This window comes from Mus caroli, chromosome 8 (genome assembly GCF_900094665.2).
Source record: "Mus caroli chromosome 8, CAROLI_EIJ_v1.1, whole genome shotgun sequence".
Taxonomy (NCBI): Eukaryota; Metazoa; Chordata; class Mammalia; order Rodentia; family Muridae; genus Mus; species Mus caroli.
Window position 1 is genome coordinate 47,865,798 of NC_034577.1, and position 18,430 is coordinate 47,884,227.

The 18,430-nt window shown below is 37.3% G+C and overlaps 1 protein-coding gene across 6 annotated transcripts in view; it reads right to left on the reverse strand.

The window, feature by feature from the left end:
* Wdr17 (WD repeat domain 17) overlaps positions 1–18,430 on the reverse strand; it is a 94,819-nt gene that overhangs the window by 31,306 nt on the left and 45,083 nt on the right. For all 6 annotated transcript variants that reach the window (XM_029480274.1, XM_021170445.2, XM_029480273.1 and 3 more), the window contains 5 exons: positions 9,723–9,891; positions 8,677–8,768; positions 6,561–6,643; positions 4,528–4,614; positions 1,177–1,341 (listed from right to left, as the gene is read on the reverse strand). In XM_029480274.1, coding sequence (XP_029336134.1) covers positions 1,177–1,341; positions 4,528–4,614; positions 6,561–6,643; positions 8,677–8,768; positions 9,723–9,891 — 596 coding nt within the window. The remainder of the gene's footprint in view (positions 1–1,176; positions 1,342–4,527; positions 4,615–6,560; positions 6,644–8,676; positions 8,769–9,722; positions 9,892–18,430) is intronic.

Consider the following 18,430-nt stretch of genomic DNA (forward strand, 5'->3'; position numbering starts at 1 on the left):
GGGAGGGAGGGAGAGAGAGAGAGAGAGAGAGAGAGAGAGAACATGAAGTTGGAAGATAGGGAAGATGGCTAAAGAAGCTGGAGAAGGCAAATGATCAAAATGTATCCCATGAAAGATTTTAAGTCAAAAGAAAGAAAATAAAATGTTTCAGGATGTATATAAATAAATACGTACAAAAGGGGTTTAATATGAATTGCTACATTTATAAAGACTAACTAGCATATTGAGGATATATTGCTTTACGTGTGGGAGACACATTCAAGATGTATAAATGTCATCTATGCTAATGATGACTACTATGGGAATACCAAGCTAAATTTAGTAAAGACTTATAATTGCATCATAAATCAGTAAAATGATGATTGTAAAGAATACATCTCAGACAATTATAAGATGATACTATTTTTCATGCAGAATAAAATTTAGTATTAAAGTTTATGTGGAAAGATTGGAATAATCTTATCAATGAGAATATATTCAACTTCATACAATAATCATACTGAAAGTCACATTTCAAATAATTTTTTTTTAGTTATTTGGAATTGAACCCAAAAGAGTGAAGGCGAGAATCTCCAGCTATTCAATATAAATCTGGAGGCATTTAGTACTATGACTTGTACAAAGTAAGATTATTTTTAACATAACTTTATCTTCTCTTTAAATAGTGACTAAAGAAACTACATCAAGAAAGAAAATACAAGCGTAAAATTGCAGAAACTCTTGCTAAGAGTAAGAAGTATAAAATTACTCTCATTTCTAATATGTTTTGCTTTATGCCAAGATTTATAGTCAATTTGCATGCCAGTTTTCACAAGAGTACAAATGTTTTCTACATCAAACACCAAAAAGTTATAAATTATCCTAATAAAGATTTGTTTCAGATCTTCTTTTACTTTAAAATCATTTTCTATTAACATTCTTGATAATAAGGAAGAAACAAGCATCTACCTTGAACAAAATAAACAAACAAAAAAAAAATCAGGAATACAGCAGTAGTATAAACCAGATAGGATTTGACTAGGTTTTAATACTTATTTTGTCTTATTAGTTATCTATGCACTAAGCACTTATTTTCTATCTCTCCATAAATAATTTTTTAATACTACACATGCATTTCTGGGAAACTGTAAGTTTATGATTTACAGGACAGGAAAATTAGAATTCAAACATACATACCCATCATCAGAACCACTGCAGAGAATTCCTTCCCTCAGAGGAGACCACTTAACATGGAACACTCTTGCTGTGTGCCCGCTAAACACTTTCAAGGGCTGATTAGAGCTCGTGGCTACATAAAAGACACGGACGTTTTTGTCTTCACAGCCAGTGGCTATCATGTCTCTGAAATGCCACCAATGGAATGTTAAAGTATGACCATCAAAGAGTAATTACTACTAACAATTTTTATAATATGTCACAGTTCTAAAGATGAAAATCTTTCATTTTCTTTCTTTTCTTCTCCCCTGGAAAGAAGCTGGAAAACTTATGGCTGACAAGGACTATTTCAGTAAATCACCTTCACCTTTCCATTCCTCTTTGGTGCCCTTTTCCATCCAGATTAAACTCTACTAGAGGCAAACAAGAATCCCATGGAACTATAAAATAATGTTTTAATATATTCATCATCACAATAAATAAGAGGACAATTCTTTTTGTACCAGATGATCACAACTGAGCTAGGGAAGAAACTGTGGATACTAAGCAAAGCTATGGAAATTATGAATCTGCTAGACACAAGTCTACTTATGGAGTAGCTACTGTAACCAGTATAAAAGCAGGAAATCTCTCCTAGAAAGAAGAAGAAAGTCATACATGTTGGGACTGTATTTTCCTAAGAATATCCTGCTGAACACAACATAAAACATTCAGTAATTTCATGGAGTTTACCCTGGTAGGCACATCCAACAAGGACCAAATTGGCTACAAGTAGCTTAGGATAGCTATGAGTGTGGCCTGAGACAAAATCATAGAGTTACTCAAGACATTATGAGATTTTTTTTACTGCAACTTTCCCTCCCCTTTTTTGGTAACTCAATTGAGCAGTTCTTGTGTAGACTTTGTAGATGACATGACAATGTGTTTGTTTTTTTTTTTTTTTTTACACACACACACACACACACACATATATATATGTAAAGTCTGGACACCATTGTGACAGGTGGACTTGGTTGCTAACTTGTCACACTTAGGAAGAAGAAACCTCAGTGCAAGGACTACCAGAATCAAACTGTCCCATGGGGCATGTCTATAGGGCATTTTCTTGATCTCTACTTTTTTCAGATGCTGCTGCTTTAATCTTTTCTTACAGTCCAGTCATCATCCTCCTTCCAGTCCACTCTCTGATTGTTCCCCATCCCATTTCTCCTCCCCTGTCTCCAAGAGGAGTCCACCCACCACCCTCACCTTACCAGACCTCTTCATTTCCTTGGGCCTCAAGTCTCTCAAGGGCTAGGTGCATCTTCTTCCATTGAGGCCAGACCAGGCAGTCCTCATTGTATATGTGTTGGGAGTGGGATGGGAGGGGCTCTTGATCGCTAATTGGTGTAACAGAGCCCAGCCCACTGTGTGAGGTACTAATTCTGGGGAGGCGACAGGGTGGCATAAGAAATGCAGCTGAATGCACTCCAGGAAGCAAGCCAGGAAGCAGCTTCTATCCAGGGTCTGATTCCGTTCCTTCCTCCAGTTTCCTGCCCTAACTTTCCTCAGTCATGAACTTGTCAGATGAAATAAACTCCTTCCTCCTCTAGGTGCTTGAAGGCATTGTGTTTATTACCACAAAATAAGGCAAATTAGAACAACAGTGATGAGGGAGAAAACATCAATATGTACCCAATGATGCAATTTATTGTATGTGCTGCAGCACGTTTTATGGGGAAATCAATAGAATTCTGAAGTCATGAAAATGTTTTCTATGGAGTATTTGTTAGCAGGATGTGGAGTTGGAAGGGGTGGTTTGTAGGAGAAAGAGTAAATGGGAAACATAATAAAATATACTGTGCACATGTACAAAGATTTCAAAGAATAAATAAAAAAATTAAAAGTAGGGTCTTTACTGATATCCAGGTAGATATTATCTATGTCCAACCTTAGGTGAAGTGTGACTGGGAACAAAGTTTTAAATAAAGAGGAAAAACATCAGTGAGGAGAATATTCATGGCCTGACCCATAGGAGTCATGTGTGCAGATCTGTGCTTTCCTATTTTCCTTTGTACTAGACATACCTAGGGCCTCACACATGATGAGCCAGCACCCTACCTCTGAGCTGTATCTGCAATCTGATCGTGTATGTGTGTGTGTGTGTGTGTGTGTGTGTGAGACAGAGAGAGAGAGAGAGAGAGTAAGTGTGTGTGTGCGTGTGTGTATATGTGTGTGTGAGTGTTTCTGAGAGTATGAGGGGATGTGGGGCTATGTGTGGATGATCAGAGCCCCTTGAAATGTGATCCACCTATGCTCCTTGCCATATCAAAAGAGCAGTCTCAGCCTGCTTGAGTCTGCTTTTCTGCCTCACTTTTCTTACAAGTATAGCTGGTCTTGGTGGCTGATTGAAACAAACAAACAAACAAACAAACAAACAAACAAAAATGGTAACTGTGAAATGACAGAGTGTGAAAACCAAAACAAAACACTGAGGCCCCCTGCATGGTGGCTTTTGCTGTCTGTGATTGTTAGGGAGGGTGGCATTATCTAATTTTGTGAATCACCTGCGTATGTGCTAAAAAACAAAACAAAACAAAACAAAAACCCCTCTGTTTTCTACTGCAGAATACATACTGGGAGAAACATAGGCCCATTACTTTTGTATTGTATGTTATTTGCCTTAGAAAGTATGCTTTTAACATTTATTTATGTTTTCTGCATTTAGTACAGGGAAGCATAAAGGAATTCATGTGGTTTTTGGCAACACCTAAAGAAAGCTTCATTTTAAAACACACTATACCTTATCAAAAGGAGCTTTTAAATACAAACTGCAAAATTCTTTGAAACTCTGTCAGTTGGGAGTCCAATTTTAGTGGAATTTTACTTGGGTTTAATTCGAAATGAAAGCTGATTATTACAGGATAAATAGTTCCCATACAAGCCTGTCTTTCAAATCCACCCACGAGAACTTCTACATCTTGGGAAATTATGCAGTGCAGAGGCTGGAGCACAAGCTGGGGGTGGGCGAGAGAAAGCCAACATGGAACTGCTTAGATGCCTAGAAGAAATTTAAAAAGGAAGGACATTTCTACTCTAGGATCTCATATTCAATACTGTTATTTCTTAGCAGTAGGTTGTTTCCCCAGTGTATTATAAATTTATTTTGAGGGCAGTAAGTCAGTATTCTTCAGTCACACATGACAGCACCATGGGTTATACATAGCCAAAACAACTGAGTGGTTACAAGGCTCCCCTTTTGCAGCTAAGTATCCAAGGAGAAGAGGTTCTATCTATGGGAGTAGATGTACTTTTGTTGTTGTTGTTATTTTGTTTTGTTTTGTTTTGCTCACTCTCTGAAACATAATTATTATTTAGAAAATGAGAACTTACTTGTTGTTTTGGCTCCAATCACAGCCGAACACTGCAGCCGGGTGTTTGTATTTGTGCAGTAGTTTACCATCGACTGTTCGAATAATGCTAAAATGACATAAACAAAGTCGGAACTGTAGGATGCAAAGGTCAGTACTGTAAGAGAAAAAGCCATCTCTGAAAATGGCACAGAATGCTTAAAGAAAGAAAAGGTGGTTTAATTCTACCACTCAGGAGATAGAGGAATATACATATCTATGAGTTCAAGGGTAGCCTGGTCTACACAAAAAGGTCTAGGACAACCAAGTTACACAGAGAAACCGTGTTAAACATACACACACACACACACACACACACACACACACACACACACACCACACAGAGAGAGAGAGAGAGAGAGAGAGAAAAAGAGAAAGAGACAGACAGAGACAGAGAGACAGAAATAGGCAGAGAGAGCTGTACATAAATAATTCAATTACAAGTCTTCTCATAATATGTATTATTAGATAGCCCAACCCATTAGATCAAATTGAATGTGATAACTGATTCAGAAGCTATTTTGTTGGAAAAAGCTTTTAATTATAGAAAGGTGTGTAGTTTCATGTACTTTCAGGTGTGATTTAACACACATACACACACACACACACACACACACATATTAGATTTTCAGCTTGACATTTAACTGCTTAAAATTTATTTTGCTTGCTCATTCACAAACTTCATTCAATGTTAGTACACCAAGATCAAAACTTATTTTCCTAGTGTATAGTCAGTAACACAACTTAAATTTGGAGATCCTTGTATTATTAGATAACCCAACCCATTAGATCATATTAAATGTGATAACTGATTCAGAAGGTAACCCTTATAACTAGACCACAAGAAATAAAGCAATCTCTGATGATGACCTATCTCATTATTGCCACAATGCAAAAGCTACTTGATCTTTAGGATGCAAGAAGCTGTGTCCCAGGACTCTTTGGACGATGCTTTTAAACCACACCAAGCTTGTGAAACTTGCTAGGTGCTTACATAGTGGTAATGACAGATGCTGATAGATGAAGCTGAATAAAGGCTTTAAATGTGTGGTGAAGTTAATTATGGATTACTTAATTAAAAAAAAACAACTAAAGTATATCGTTTAGAGTTTACTATATACCAAGTACCAAATGACTCTGAGGAGGAAAGCCTCTTAATGGTGTTAACTTGTGAAAGGTGTTTTTGTTTACCTTTGTTCTGTTTCTTCCTGTCACTTTTAAAGAAGGATGAGAAAATTGATCTTTGTACAGCGAGATCTAATGAAGTAGACAAGTTTACTCACTCTTAATGAGAAACTCTCAACAACAACAACTTCATTTCTAACACAGGCTAGCAGTGGCTTAAAAGAGGGTAATTATTTCTGTATGAGGTCTTACTTGGAAGTTCCCTTTTGCCTGGGACTTACCAGAGTTAAGAAGGCACGTGAATTTGGAGCACAGTGAAATTAAGTCCTTAGGAGCACTTTTGACCCCATTGTCATATTCCTATTCTCAACAGCTTTTATCCTTTTATACATAGTGGAATCTGAAAACCTGGGAGTATCTTTTTATATTGCTTAGTGTCTTTTAAATTTTCTGAGAAACTGAATTTTCCATAAAGCAGTTCATTCTTTCACGGTAGTGTCTTCATTTAGAAGGCAATGTCCATGCGAGGCATGGCGACATACACTTGTAATCCCAAACTTCACAGGTGAAAGCAGGAAGATCAGGGGTTCCAGGTCATGCTCAGCTACTTACCAAACTGAAGGCCAACATAAGCCTTAAGACACTGTCGCAAACAAAACATAAAAAAATGCTATCTACATTTGGTTCATTATGTATTTTGAAATGCTTTTCTATTACACTGTTCTTTAAAAATGATGAGTCACACTAATATAGGCACCAATATAAGTACCTATGTGAGGATTTAAATAATATTTATAACAGGATAGTAGTACAAACAAAACATACAACTGAGATGATTGAATATGTCCTTTCTAGAAAGGCTAACTTCATACTATCAGATATAGAACTTACCAAAAACCATCGCCACTGCAAGTTGCTATTCGTTTAGAATCTTTATGACTCCAGGCAATATAGAATATTCCATTTTTTCCATGCTTAAAAATATAAAATAGTTATCAATAAAAATTAATTATCCATTTTTAAAATGTTACTTATTTCTAAGAATAATTTTTATTAGTCACTTATTCTACATGATACTAACATAACTAGGTCAATGTCAGAAATCTGAATAAATGTATATGCACATACACAAACATCCTTAATTTTTATTTGTGTATGTATGTACATGTGTGTGATATGATATGTGCATGGTCCTGTATGTGCATGTGTGTGAACATAGGGTATACCTGCCATGGCATGCATGTCGAGTTCAGAGGACAACCTCATTGGCCTCTACAGTTTTTTAAAACCAAGATTTTATTTTATATTTCCAACTGTATCACACTATGTGATCCTCAACTCTCCAAGACTGTAGGGCTTTTATTTCTGATCAGAATAATGGTATATGAATATCTTTGACCCTGGGTAGATATATGACATTCTATTTAAGCTGCTCAAAGGATTCTAAGATTATTAACTGCTCAGAGGCTTTCTGGGAAAGGACAAAGACATACCATTACTTTCTTAGGAGGAAATGTAAATGGACCTGCTCATCATCTATATAGGAAAATGCTCTTTAGCAATGCTATCTGTTCTAGTGACTTTAAGAAAGCTTATTTAAATAGGACATTGACACAGAAGTCTTACTGGCCATGGTCAATTCTCATGCCACTAGAACTTTTGTCTCTGCACTGGCACCTGGGGTGGCTGCCTCACAGGAGTACTTGCTTATACAACTCCATAATGATCTCACATTTGTCACTGGGCTCAATATGGCTTCTCTGAACTCTTTCAACAGCAGTTACAAAGATCTCCAGGAAGCTTAGGGATGGCCATGATGAGGTTCTAGTAACGTTGTAACCTATAGGTTTGACTCATTGGCTTGAATGCCTTTCAGTGAGCCTCAGGAAACATTCTATAATTTCATTAAACATACCCTGAGAATCACTTAAACAATGACACTTCAAAAACCACCAAAATCATCCATATGGCTATTGATAAGACACACTGACATGACATTCTTTCTTGAAAAACCCTCAGTGTACTGAACTTTGCCTAAATATATATCTTTCTTTCTTAATGACCACACTTAAATCTATGTTGAACACATATACTCTCTCTCTCACACACACACACAGGTACTCAATTAAATTTGCTTCAACATATCTGTGAAGAGTTGCCTCAGTGTAGCTATAGGGCCCTGTCATTCAATAATAGAATTTAAAAGGAGAGTAAAGTGATTGTGGAATCCAACTTCACCATTTCATAGGTGAAAAACTGGGCCCAAGACAATGAGTCTATACCAAGAAATATTGTAGTGGAGCTAGTTCTTCAGTCTGGCACTGGCTACCATGAGCCATTGCTATGTTGACAAACTTGGTTCATATGTCTGGAACAAAATAAGTACAAATCAGTGATGGCTAGGGCTATGCTGATGTTAATGAGGCTATTAATCCTCCCTCTAAGAAGAAGGGGGTAAGTCACTATTCACCCCTGCCTTAGATGTCTGCATGTGTCTTGGAAGTTGCCAGACAATGCAGAAGTGGGAAGGTGAATTAGGGAAGTGATCACTGGTGATACTGCTGCCAAGTGAGTCATGTTAGGGGAGGAAATTTCCCAGTGGTATAAGTTTTTGAGTAATAGTTGCTCCTTATGTAACTACAATAAACCTAAAGGTTCCCAAAGCTGGACTTGGATTGAATTTGGTTTTTGATTTATGAGCATAAACTTTCTTTGTGATTCCATAGGAATAGTCACACCGCCAGGTAAGACTTCGTGGTTTCTGAGTGTATTCTTCTATTACTTAATATTGCTTAGATTTTGGGAAAAATATAACAAAATTCTTTTGAACTTATGATGCAATTTCAGATTATTTTCTAAATCCAGTTGTTATTCTCAGATTAGTTTTATATCACTAATTGTTCTTTATAATTGAGCAAGCATACATGCCAGTGTATTGTGGAGATGAACTATTAACATGATATGCAATAAGATATAATGCTACTCAACAGTAGTGAATTAATCTTACCTCATTAAATCGCTGTATTATTTTGCCCTTTTGAATATCCCAAATAAAAGCGCCATTTCTGGAAGTTGCACCAGCAATGCAATTTAAATCACCTTAAAACACAGTTTGTTGACGATTATACATATTTTCATATACATATACATATATAATATGTAGTATTTTCTATAAATTGATTCTTTTTAAAATGTAATTTTTGTAAAGTTAAGACTTAAAGTTTATTTCATAACAGTAGTTGATCCTTTAATTTTTTTTTACTTGTTTGGGGAAGGGTATGTGTATGGCTTTGAAAGTCAGAGGAAGATTTGCAAGAATTGGTTCTTCCAGTCAGACATGCAGGTAGCAGGTGATTAAACTTGTTTCGCTGGGTGTAGCAATAAGCACTGTTACCCACAAACTATTTCATTCCATTATCACCTGATAACTGATAATATTTATAATTGAAAATTTCAAAAGCCTAATTGTATGATTGTGCCAATGTAAGAGAGAACAATTCAATGCATGAATTTTCTATACAACTTTCATGGTTTGTGGTCAGTTTATTTAGTCTATAGCCCCTACTGAACTTTTTTGAAGAAATCTCTAATAACATTTTTAGATCAATGAATAATTCAATATAGAAGTTAAAAGGCAGGCATGGCTCTATTATCAAGCCAAGTACTATAGTTAAAATCCCCCAAATTATCATATCAGCTCTGAAGTATTACATGAATATCTATCTATGTCAGGAAGGATTTTTGTCGTGTAAAGTCTACTAAACATTAGAGACATAACTATACAAATATAGCCAACGTTCAATAACATTCAAACATCTAGATTTACTGTAGGTTTTCTATGTGGCTGTCACTTGTCCAGGAATCATAATTCTTCTGCCAGTGAGCTGTGCTAAAATCTTACACCTCACAGCAGCTGAGCTGACCAAATACTGCCATTAATTTGCCTCTACTATTATATGGAACAAGATTAACCCTGGGGGAAGAAGATAAATTGGAATAAAATCCAGGAAAGTCATTGATTTCATGCTGGGTTGTAATAAAAGAAAATCTTACCTGGAGCCCAAGAAAGAGCAAAAATGACCCCTTCGTTACCCGGAGAAGTATACACTGCTGTTAATGTGTTTATATCCCACACTTTTATAGTGCCATCAAATGAAGCTGTTGCTAAAAGATTTGGATCATCAGGTTTGAATTTGCAGTCAAATATAGTTTCCACGTGTCCCTAGGATTCATGAGTTTTTTTTAAAATCACATTGGAAGAAACCCTTATTAATAAAGCATAACATATAATACAATTTAAACATATCTAGTTTTCCAACTACTCGTGCAAAAATACACAGTTGAAAAAATACAGAAATTTGTACTCATTGCTCTGAATGAGTGTTGGGTTGTTATTGTATCATTGCTTGTGTATCCTGCATTGAAAAGACCAAGGACCAAGTGTTCTGAATTTCGGATTTCTTTATGTTTCTATTTGAATCATGGTTGGTAGCTGCCTGATATGGGTGCTGAGACCCAAATTCAGTTTACCCTTTCAAGTGCTAGGCCATCTCCCCAGCACCCTTCTACTGTTTGTTTTGCTTTGTTTTACGTACAGGACAGTAGGATAATAATTTATAAAGAATTAACTCTAAATAATTACTATATTTCATTCTAGCAGTATAAGTGAAGACTCTGATAAAACTTAAACTAAAAGTCAACGAATTGAATATTTCCTTTTATATAGAGGTATAATATGACAGCAGAAATAGCCAAAGTCAGGTATAGTCCCAATTGTTCATGAACATCTTCCTAACAGCCCATGCTTTAAAACTGTCCCTAACGGAGTAAATGTAACTTTTACTATCTTGTCCTAATTGTCCTGTCTGAGGATCACTGCCTCGGTCTGGTAACCTAGGCCTAGAAGCTTCTAACCTCCTTACTATCTAATCTAGGCCTAAACTGTTTTCAGCCTCTTGAGTCTTACTCCTGAATAAACTCACCCTTTCTAGTTCTTTCTGATGTCTGACTGGCTGATTCAACTCAGCTGTTCTGGCTCAAACTCCTCTCCAGGCTGACAGATTCAGTCTGGCTTCTTTCAGTTTCTGCTAAACCTCTCTGCTTGGCCTCAAACAAACTCAAAGCAACCTATTCTGATCTTCCTGCTCCTCATTGTCTGGCTCATTCTGTCTTCACCTATGTCAAGTTTGTTTTTCCTCTATAACCTGTCTCTGTACAACTGATCCAGTAAAACTGCTTCTTTTTGTTTTCATCTTTCTCTGCTGCTCTCTCTTAACATAACCTACTTTTCCTTTCTCTTCTCCCGAGAGTTGGGCACACCCTATTGTGTCAAATCTTTCTCTGATTCATCACTTTGTCTGCCACTAAATTAGACATCACTTTCAAACATTAGTGCTCCTTCTACGAACTAACTTTACCTTATTTGTTTGGGATGAAAGGCTAAGGATGTGTCTGTTTTCCAGCCAGAGGGATTACAGGCGTATGCTAAGGCTGAGCCATATCACAACTAGAAACAGCTTCTTTGTTTTTTTTTTTTTTCCTTCAGTAAATAATAGAATCTCAGAGTGATCAAATATCCTGCAACATAGGGCCATTTGTAATCTACCCATAAGACTATAAGGTAGGATTACAGAGAAATGTGAACACGTACTTGCTAACTCTCACTCAAGTACAGTTGGTTTTGCAATACCTAACAGCATTCAATTTGTTGGTTTCTCTGTAATTCTTCACAACCCTTTAAAAACAATAAAATCTCTTCTTTAGGTAAAGGTGGAAAAGTCGCAAGACTCTGAGTGTGGGAAGAAGAGAGTAACAATCTCTGGATCACCTGGCTGTACTCATTCAAGGTAGTTATTTACAGTGATGAGAATATAATAAGGTGGTCATTTCTGTAATTTATACTTTAAAAATGTTTCTGCTGTGTGTGCTTTCAAATTTCAGTTTGGGACTGGAGAGGTGACTCAGTGGTTAAGAGCACTGACTGCTCTTCCAGAGGTCCTGAGTTCAATTCCCAGCAACCACATGGTGGTTCACAACCATCTGTAATGAGGATCTGATGGCCTCTTCTGGTGTGTTTGAATACAGCAACAGTGTACACACAAACATGAAATAAATAAATTACAAAAAGAAAAAAAGAATCAAATTTCATCTTGGTAAATCTGAAAACTTCCATAGCAAAATCAACTATTTTTTGTGTTTTCTTTATGCCCAAAGTAAAGGATACACGAGAGAAAAAAATTATAGAACTTTCCTTAATTTTAAAGCCTTGTTTTAAAGGTTTTGATGCCCAGTGAGGCAGCCATCAGAAGCTAGTCTTCCAATGCTAAGTGCTGCCTGAGCAATGCCTTATCTATAGATCAACCCCTGGGTATTATTCGGAAGTGATAAAAATTTTAGGAGGTAAAAGTCTCGTGAAGAGAAGTAGGTCGTTGAGACCCTGTTCTAAAAGGCTCTCTCTCTCTCTCTCTCTCTCTCTCTCTCTCTCTCTCTCTCTCTCTCTCTCTCTCATATTTCTCTGCATCTTGGCTCCAGGAGAAGTGAGCACTTGTCTGCCGCCTGATTTCCTGTCTAGGTGCCTAGTCTTACAACAGCCCCATATCAATAGAGCCAGATGACTATCAAACTCGAGTACCTGAAACCATGAACCTAAACAATGATTTCTTTTTGTGGGAATATTACTATGTCAATGACTAATGAAGAAATTTGGTACCAAATCTAGGTCATGGAGGCACTGACTCGTTTCAAAGGGGGGCTGAGAGATACAGTATGTGTCAAGGCTGTGATTCCTCTGGGTAGGCCTTGAGAGGACGACACAGGAGGCTGGGAGAGTGAATCCTAAGCTGCAGTGCTGAGCCTGGCCTAGGGGAGATGACAGGAAAATAGCAGGCTCCTTTTGCTGCTCCCATTTCACCACAATGCGAAAGAAAATTTTATTCTGTGACGATTTCACCATTATATGTTGGATGTGTGTAACTATTTACTGATTTTAAAGGAAATGAAAAGTAAGAGCTGCCTTGAGTCTTAGAACAGGCTTTGATCTGAAATTTTGAGATGCTGGAGGTCCCTGGAGACTAACTAAATGTATTTTTGCATTATGAAATGGATATGAGATTTGGGGGACCAGGTATAAAACGTTGTAAATAAAATTTCCCCTAAAGGACTCATGTTCCCAACAAAGCAGTATTCAGAGGAGGTGTTTTAGGAAGGCCACTGAACCACATGAGCTCAATCCTCAGCAGTGAAATAATCCGATTATGCATTCACAGGTATTCATACAACTACTGGGACTTGGTGCAAACTAAGGGTGGCAGGAAGAGTCAGAAGAAATGGATCTTTCAAGGTATGATCTTTTGAGCTATATCTTAACCACACCCACGCCTGCTTTCACTCTCTCTCCTGCCCCCCACTCCCTTTCTCCTCTTCTACCTCCTCCCCTCAGGCCCCTGCTGTGAGCATCTGAAAGGTTAACAACTTTAATTCCTTCTGCAATCTTCTGCCTCACCACAGACCCAGAGGCAATGGAGCCAGGTGAGCCTGAGCTGAAATCTCTGTTACCATGAGTCAAAATAAATCTTTCTCAGTTGAGTCCTCTCAGATGTTTTGTCACAGAAACAGAGCACAAGTTCTCTTTTTAGGTGAGATCACAGGGGAGCCATGGCCACAGAAGTGTGTTAAATGTTTGCCTTGATATAATTCAAGTTGTGGGAGATTTAGGACGATCCTAAGCTCTAAGGAAGAATAGAGAGGTGAACTCATCAAGTAATAATTACAATGCAAGCACGCCCTCATTTACTCAAGACAGCAAGCCTTGCTCAAGGTACTGTACTTCACAGTCAGGACATAGCACAGATTACATGAGGCCAAAATGTGAAACCATAAAGCGGTTTATGTTGAGGTCTGTTCCTCACCTCAGCACAGCTGTACTCATTTTGTCCCATACCCGACAGCTAGTTCCTATTGTTGCTGTAGTGTGCCTGCTAGTCATTGACACAGGAAAATAACTTGGCTCAGAGAAGGGTCTTGCTGATCACATACCCTGTTATGTTCTGCATGCTCTGCATTAAGTTTGTTAATCTTAAGACACCCCACAAAGCCTTATGTAGGACCCATCAAATTAAAGGTCAATATGAACAATTATGTCTAAAATGTAGAGTCAGAGTGTATCGCTGGATAGCACTCCCGGCACTGTGGGTATTTTTTTTTTTATTTTATTTTAAGATATTTTCTTTATTTACATTTCAAATGTTATCCCCTTTCCTGATTTTCCCCTCCAAAACCCTCCTATTCCCTCCCTCCTCCCCCTGCTCACCAACCCACTCACTCCAGCTTCCTGGCCCTGGCATTCCCCTACACTGGAGCATACAACATTCACAGCACCAAGGGCCTCTCCTCCCATTGATGACCAACAAGGCCATCCTCTGCTACATATGCAGCTGTAGCCACGGGTCCCTCCATGTGTGCTCTTTGGTTGGTGATTGAGTGCCTGGAAGCTCTGGGGGTACTGGCTAGTTCATCTTGTTGTTACTCCTATGGGGCTGCTAACCCCTTCAGCTCCTTGGGTCCTTTTGCTAGTTCCTCCCTTGGGAACCCTGTGCTCAGTCCAATGATTGACTGAGAACATCCATCTCTATATTTGTCAGGCACTGTTAGAGCACCTCAGGAGACAACTATATCAGGCTCCTGTCAGCAAGCACTTGTAGGCATCCACAATAGTATCTGGGTTTAGTGACTGTATATGAGATAGATACCCAGGTGAGGCAGTCTCTGGATGGTCTTTCCTTCAGTCTCTGCTCCATTCTTTGTCTTTGTAACTCCTTCGATGGGTATTTTGTTCCCCTGTCTAAGAAGGACCAAAGCATCCACCTTTGGTCTGCCTTCTTCTTGAATTTCATGTGGTTTGTGGATTGTATCTTGGGTATTCCAAGCTTCTGGGCTAATATTCACTTATCAGTGAGTGCACACCATATGTGTTCTTTTGTGATTGGGTTACCTCACTCAGGATGATAATTTCTAGTTCTATCCATTTGCCTAAGAATTCCATGAAGTCATCGTTTTTTAATAGCTGAGTTTTTTAATAGCTCCATTGTGTAAAGGTACCACATTTTCTGTATCCATCCCTCTGTTGAAGGATATCTGGATCCTTTCCAGTTTCTGGCTATTAAAAATAAGGCTGCTATGAACATAGTGGAGCATATGTCCTTATTACTTGTTGGAGCATTTTCTGGGCATATGTCCAGGAGTGGTATTACTGGGTCCTCAGGTAGTAAGTACTATGTCCAATTTTCTGAGGAACAGCCAGACTGATTTCCAGAGTGGTTGTATCAGCTTGCAATTCCACCAGCAATGGAGGAGTTTTCCTTTCTTTACATCCTTGCCAGCATCTGCTGTCACCTGAATTTTTGATCTTAGCCATTCTGAATGGTCTGAGGTGGAATCTCAGGAATGTTTTAATTAGCATTTTCTTGATGACTAAGAATGTTGAACATTTTTTTAGGTGTTTCTTAGCCATTCGGTATTCCACAGTTGAGAATTCTTTGTTTAGCTCAGTACCCCAATTTTTAAATAGGGATATTTGGTTTTCTAGAGTCTATCTTCTTGAACTTCTTTGTATATATTGGAAATTAGCCCTCTATCAGATATAGGATTGGTAAAGATCTTTTCCCAATCTGTTGGTTGCCATTTTGTCCTACTGATAGTGTCCTTTGCCTTACAGAAGCTTTACAATTTTATGAGGTCCCATTTGTCAATTTTTGATCTTAGAGCTTAAGATATTGATGCTCTGTACAGGAAAATTTCCCCTGTGCCCATGTGCTGGAGGCTCTTCTCCACTTTTTCCTCTATAAGTTTCAGTGTTTCTGGTTTTATGTGGAGGTCCTTGATCCACTTGAACTTGATCTTTGTACAAGGAGATAAGAATGGATCAATTTGCATTCTTCTACATGTTAACTCCCAGTTGAACCAGCACCTTTTGTTGAAAATGCTGTCTTTTTCCACTGGATGGTTTTAGCTCCTTTGTCAAAGATCAAGTCATCATAGGTGTGTGGGTTCATTTCTGGGTCTTTAATTCTATTCCATTGATATACCTGCCTGCCACTGTACCAATACCATGAAGGTGTTTTGTTTTTTGTTTTTTGTTTTTTGTTTTTTTTTTTTTTACAATTGCTCTGTAGTACAGCTTGAGGTCAGGGATGGTGATTCCATCAGAAGTTCTTTTATTGTTGAGAATAGTTTTTGCTATCCTAGGTTTTATGTTATTCCAGATGAATTTGCAAATTGCTCTTTCTAATTCTATGAAGAATTGAGTTGGAATTTTGATAGGAATTGCACTGAATCTGTAGATTGCTTTTGGCAAAATAGCCATTTTTACTAAATTAGTCTTACTCATCCATGAGCATGGGAGATCTTTCCATCTTCTGAGGTATTCAATTTATTTCTTCAGAGACTTGAAGTTCTTGTCATACAGATCTTTGACTTGCTTAGTTAGTCACACCAAGGTATTTTATATTATTTCTGACTATTGTGAAGGGTGTTGTTTCCCTAATTTCTTCCCCAGCCTGTTTATCCTTTGTGTAGAGGAAGGCCACTGATTTGTTTGAGTTAATTTTATATCCAGCTACTTTGCTGAAGTTGTTTTTCAGGTTTAGGAGTTCTCTGGTTAAATTTTTAGGGTCACTTAAGTATACTATCATATCATCTGCAAAAAGTGATATTTTGACTTCTTCCTTTCCAATTTGTTTCCCTTTGTTTTCAAATTGCTCTGGCTAAGACTTCGAGTACTATATTGAATAGGTAGGGAGAGCGTGGGCAGCCTTGTCTACTCCCTGATTTTAGTGGGATTACTTTAAGTTTCTCTCCATTTAGTTTGATGTTGGCTACTGGTTTACTGTATATTGCTTTTTACTATGTTTCAGTACGGACCTTGAATTCCTGATCTTTCCAAGACTTTTATCATGAATGGGTGTTGGATTTTGTCAGATGCTTTCTCAGCATCTAATGAAATGATCATGTAGTTTTTTTCTTTGAGTTTGTTTATATAGTAGTTTATGTTGATAGATTTCCATATATTGAACCATCCCCATATCCCTGGGATGAAGCCTACTTAATCATGATGGATGATCATTTTGATGTGTTCTTGGATTCAGTTTTAGAGAATTTTATTAAGTATTTTTGCATCGATATTCATGAGGGAAATTGGTCTGAAGTTCTCTTTCTTTGTTGCGTCTTTGTGTGGTTTATGTATCAGAGTAATTGTTGCTTAATAAAATGAGTTGGATAGAGTTCCTTATGTTTCTATTTTGTGGAATAGATCGAGGAGTATTGGTATTAAGTCTTCTTTGAAGGTCTGATAGACCTCTATACTAAACACATTTTGTCCTGGGCTTTTTTGTTTGGGAGACAATCAATGACTATATTTATTTCTTTAGGGCATATGGGACTGTTTAGTTAATTTACCTGATCTAACATTGGTACCTGGTATCTGTCTACAAAATTGTCCATTTAATTCTGAATTTGCAGTCTTTTTGAGTATAGGCTTTTGTATCAGGATCTGATTTTTTTTTTTAATTTCCTTGGTTTCTGTTGTTATATCTATCTTTTAATTTCTTATTTTGTTAATTTGGACACTGTCTCTGTGCCCTCTGGTTTTTCTGGCTGAAGGGTCTATCTATCTTGTTGATTTTCTCAAAGAACCAGCTCCTGGTTTGGTTGATTCTTTGTATAGTTCTTTTTGTTTCTACTTGGATGATTTCAGCCCTGAGTTTGATTATTTCCTGCCTTCTACTCCTCTTAGGTGAATATGCTTTCTTTTGTTCAGGTGTTCTGTCAAGCTGCTAGTATATACTCTCTTCAGTTTCTTTTTTGGAGGCACTCAGAACTATGAGTTTTCCTCTAAGCACTACTTTCATTGTGTCCCATAAGTTTGAGTATGTTGTATCTTCATTTTCACTAAATTCTAAAAAGTCTTTAATTTCTTTATTTCTTCCTTAACCAAGTTATTGAGTTCATCTTTCATGTGTATGTGGGCTTTCTGTTGCTTTTGTTGGTATTGAAGACCAGTCTTTAAATCCATTTGGTCCAAAACTTCTGCTAATTTCACTGTGTCCCTGTTTAGTTTGTGTTTCCCTGATTTGTTCATTGATGAGAGTGGGTGTACTATTATTGTGTGAGGTGCAATGTGTCCTTTCAGCTTTAGTAAAGTTTCCTTTGTGAATGTGGGTGCCCTTCCATTTCAAGTATAGATGCTTAGAATTGAGAGTGCTCCTTGGTAGATTTTTCCTTTGATAAGTATGAAGTGTCCTCTCTTATCTTTTTTGATGACTTTTGGTTGAAAGTCAATTTTATCCAATATTAGAATTGCTACTCCCACTTGTTTCTTGGGACCATTTACTTGAAAAATGGTTTTCCAGCCTTTTACTCTGAGATTATGTTTGTCTTTGACATTGACGTGTATTTCCTGTATGCAGCAAAATGCTGGGTCCTGTTTATATATCCAGTATGTTAATTTATATCTTTTTATTGGGGAATTGAGTCCATTGATCTTAAGGGATATTAAGGAATAGTGATTGTAGCTTCCTGTTATTATTGATGTTATTTTTATGTTTGTGTGGTTATCTTCTATTGGATTTGTTGAAAGAAGATTACATTCTTGATTTTTCTAGGGTGTAGTTTCCTTTCTTGTGTTGGCATTTTCTATCTATTATCCTTTGTAGGGGTGGATTTGTGCTAAGATATTGTATAAATTTGGTTTTGTCATGGAATATCTT